Source organism: Galleria mellonella, unplaced genomic scaffold, assembly GCF_026898425.1.
Source record: "Galleria mellonella isolate WM207_F2 unplaced genomic scaffold, CSIRO_AGI_GalMel_v1 utg55, whole genome shotgun sequence".
Taxonomy (NCBI): Eukaryota; Metazoa; Arthropoda; class Insecta; order Lepidoptera; family Pyralidae; genus Galleria; species Galleria mellonella.
In genome coordinates this window covers 2,815,359-2,817,565 of record NW_026442115.1, presented here as the reverse complement: position 1 = coordinate 2,817,565, position 2,207 = coordinate 2,815,359, and the positions used below count along the sequence as shown (strand labels likewise).

The following is a 2,207-nucleotide window of genomic DNA, read 5'->3' as shown; positions in this document are numbered from 1 at the left end:
CAGTAGAATATAAGTGTTTTATAATAATATTTTATCTTTTTAAATGTTTTTAAGTTTCATTTATTCAGCAATAAACCGTACGCAATAGATTATACTTTATTATTAGAGATACCTGGTATCTAATCCCAACGCTTTTTATATATGTTCTATTGAATGAGTAAATAGGTTAACATTACAGTTACCATAACCTGATTTCTGAAATGAAAAATTCATTACATAATATTAGACGTCAACATAAGTAAGACATCACCCACGGCTGTCAAGCGAATGGATGGGCCTCAAATTTGGTTCATGGTCGGTTTCTGAAGGAGGACACAAGTATGTATGTATTGAAGTGTAAAATTCATAATATTACTTTCAAAGAATGTTATGATTTTTATTTTATATTCTACATTATATTTTGTGAACTCACGAACAGTCAAATTATTTTTAAAGTGTCCTATTCCTACTAAAGTGCCAATCAAATACTCGATAAAAGTTTCTTTTACTCATTTTAGAATAAATAAAGAAAATTCAGGCACAGAAAATATTATACTATTATTAGTACTCATACAGGTCAAAGAAATATGGAAACAATTGTTTCGAATTTGTTATTAAATTCTACAAAATACATATACATTGTAAATAATTTATCCAACTACCTACCTATATTATTGTTAGTGGAATATAGAACAGTATGTATAAAGAAAACCAGGTTGTAAAATGATAATATATATATTTTTCCCAAATTTAATTTATATCTGAAACATATATACATGGTGGAACATATTACACCCGTTGAAAGTGGATGGGGATTTAGGATTTACATTTATGTCGACATTTTCAATTTGTCTGACTTTTCAGTACTCTCATATTAATACAATATTTAGAATACGTGGGAGTAAGCAATAGGACTAGCTGGCAGGGGATAAGTATATTGAGTATTAATGACAGGGGTAGACTGGAGATCGATTCTGGACTGCTGTGAATAGGCAGTTGGAGTAAGGCTTACAAAAGGAGCAGAGCGCTTTTTGATGAAATGCGTAACGGGTGAGGAGATAATTGGAGTGGAGGGAATCAGGGGTGATGAAAGAAGAGGTGTGGTTGTGTAAGTAGATGCCAACAGAGGTGTGGACGCAGCATAGGTTGTGGGAGTTATGTAAGTTGTAGGTAGGAAAGGAGCAGATCGCTTCTTGATCAAGTGTGTTGCAGCTACGTAGGGCAGTGGGGCCACGAACGGTGATGCGAATAGAGGTGGCCTAGCAATAGGCGCGTTGTAAGTAGCCGCCAGAGGTGCGGCGTAGGACGGCGCGATGTACGTCAGGGGAGCAGAACGTTTCTTGATGAAATGCGTGAGGGCCACTGGCGTGTTGTAGACGAATGGCGATGGGTGTAGAATGCTGCTCGCTTGCTTTGTGATCGTCGTAGATGCTGGCACCACAACGTTTGCGTACGGACTGATCGGCAGAGGTGCAATAAAGGTGCCCGGCTTCGGCTCAGGCTCGGCAACGGCCAAGGCGAGAAGAACGCTCAACACTACTAGCTTGTACATTGTGGTTTGTGATGTTTCAAAGAACAACTGATGCCCTTCCAATACTTGGTACCGTATTTATACAAAGAAATCACTAAAGCTAAGGGCGATCTCGTTTTGAAAACCGGTGCAAGGTAGTTGTCCAGGAAGCTGGCATTTACAATTAGCGAGGCCGTACAGAAGCCCAGTAAGGTACATCACTGTCGTACCCTTTTCATAAACTTGCAATTAAACACAAAGGCTCTCACACGAGGTACCTGTAGGTATTAAAATAACAAGTCTGTAATTACTATTTATCTATATCAAGCTACTAAAACAATAAATAAAAACAAAGTAAAAATAAATTGGTAAACTGTGTTGCTACGTTATTGTTGATAAGTAACATATGACATGGTAGATACATAAAATGTATAAATAAGAGCTCCGTGGCTTGCGTATTTGATTATAAGCTGCTTATTTAAATTAAATTTAAATGTTACGTCCTTTTTATTATTTAAAATTTTCCCCAAAATTTGTTTTTTTTTTTTTATATTAATAAAAGTCGTTTTTAATAAAACAATGAGCACCCACGTAGCCTCCGCCCATAATAGCAAATGTGATAGACAGACATATTTTTTCGACTGTAAACTTGACACTGTAAAACATTTTTTAATTATATTTCATCTAATCTATTTCACACGGTCAACTCTTTCAAGTT

General features: G+C 36.0%; 1 protein-coding gene across 1 annotated transcript; it reads right to left on the bottom strand.

Annotated features, from left to right (window-relative positions):
• Positions 1 to 695: 695 nt before the first annotated feature.
• Positions 696 to 1,573, bottom strand: LOC113521464 (uncharacterized). The gene has a single exon (XM_026906991.3). It carries the CDS (start codon positions 1,529 to 1,531, stop codon positions 866 to 868), a length of 666 nt encoding a protein of 221 aa, XP_026762792.1. The 5' UTR covers positions 1,532 to 1,573; the 3' UTR covers positions 696 to 865.
• Between the last annotated feature and the right edge of the window lie 634 nt (positions 1,574 to 2,207).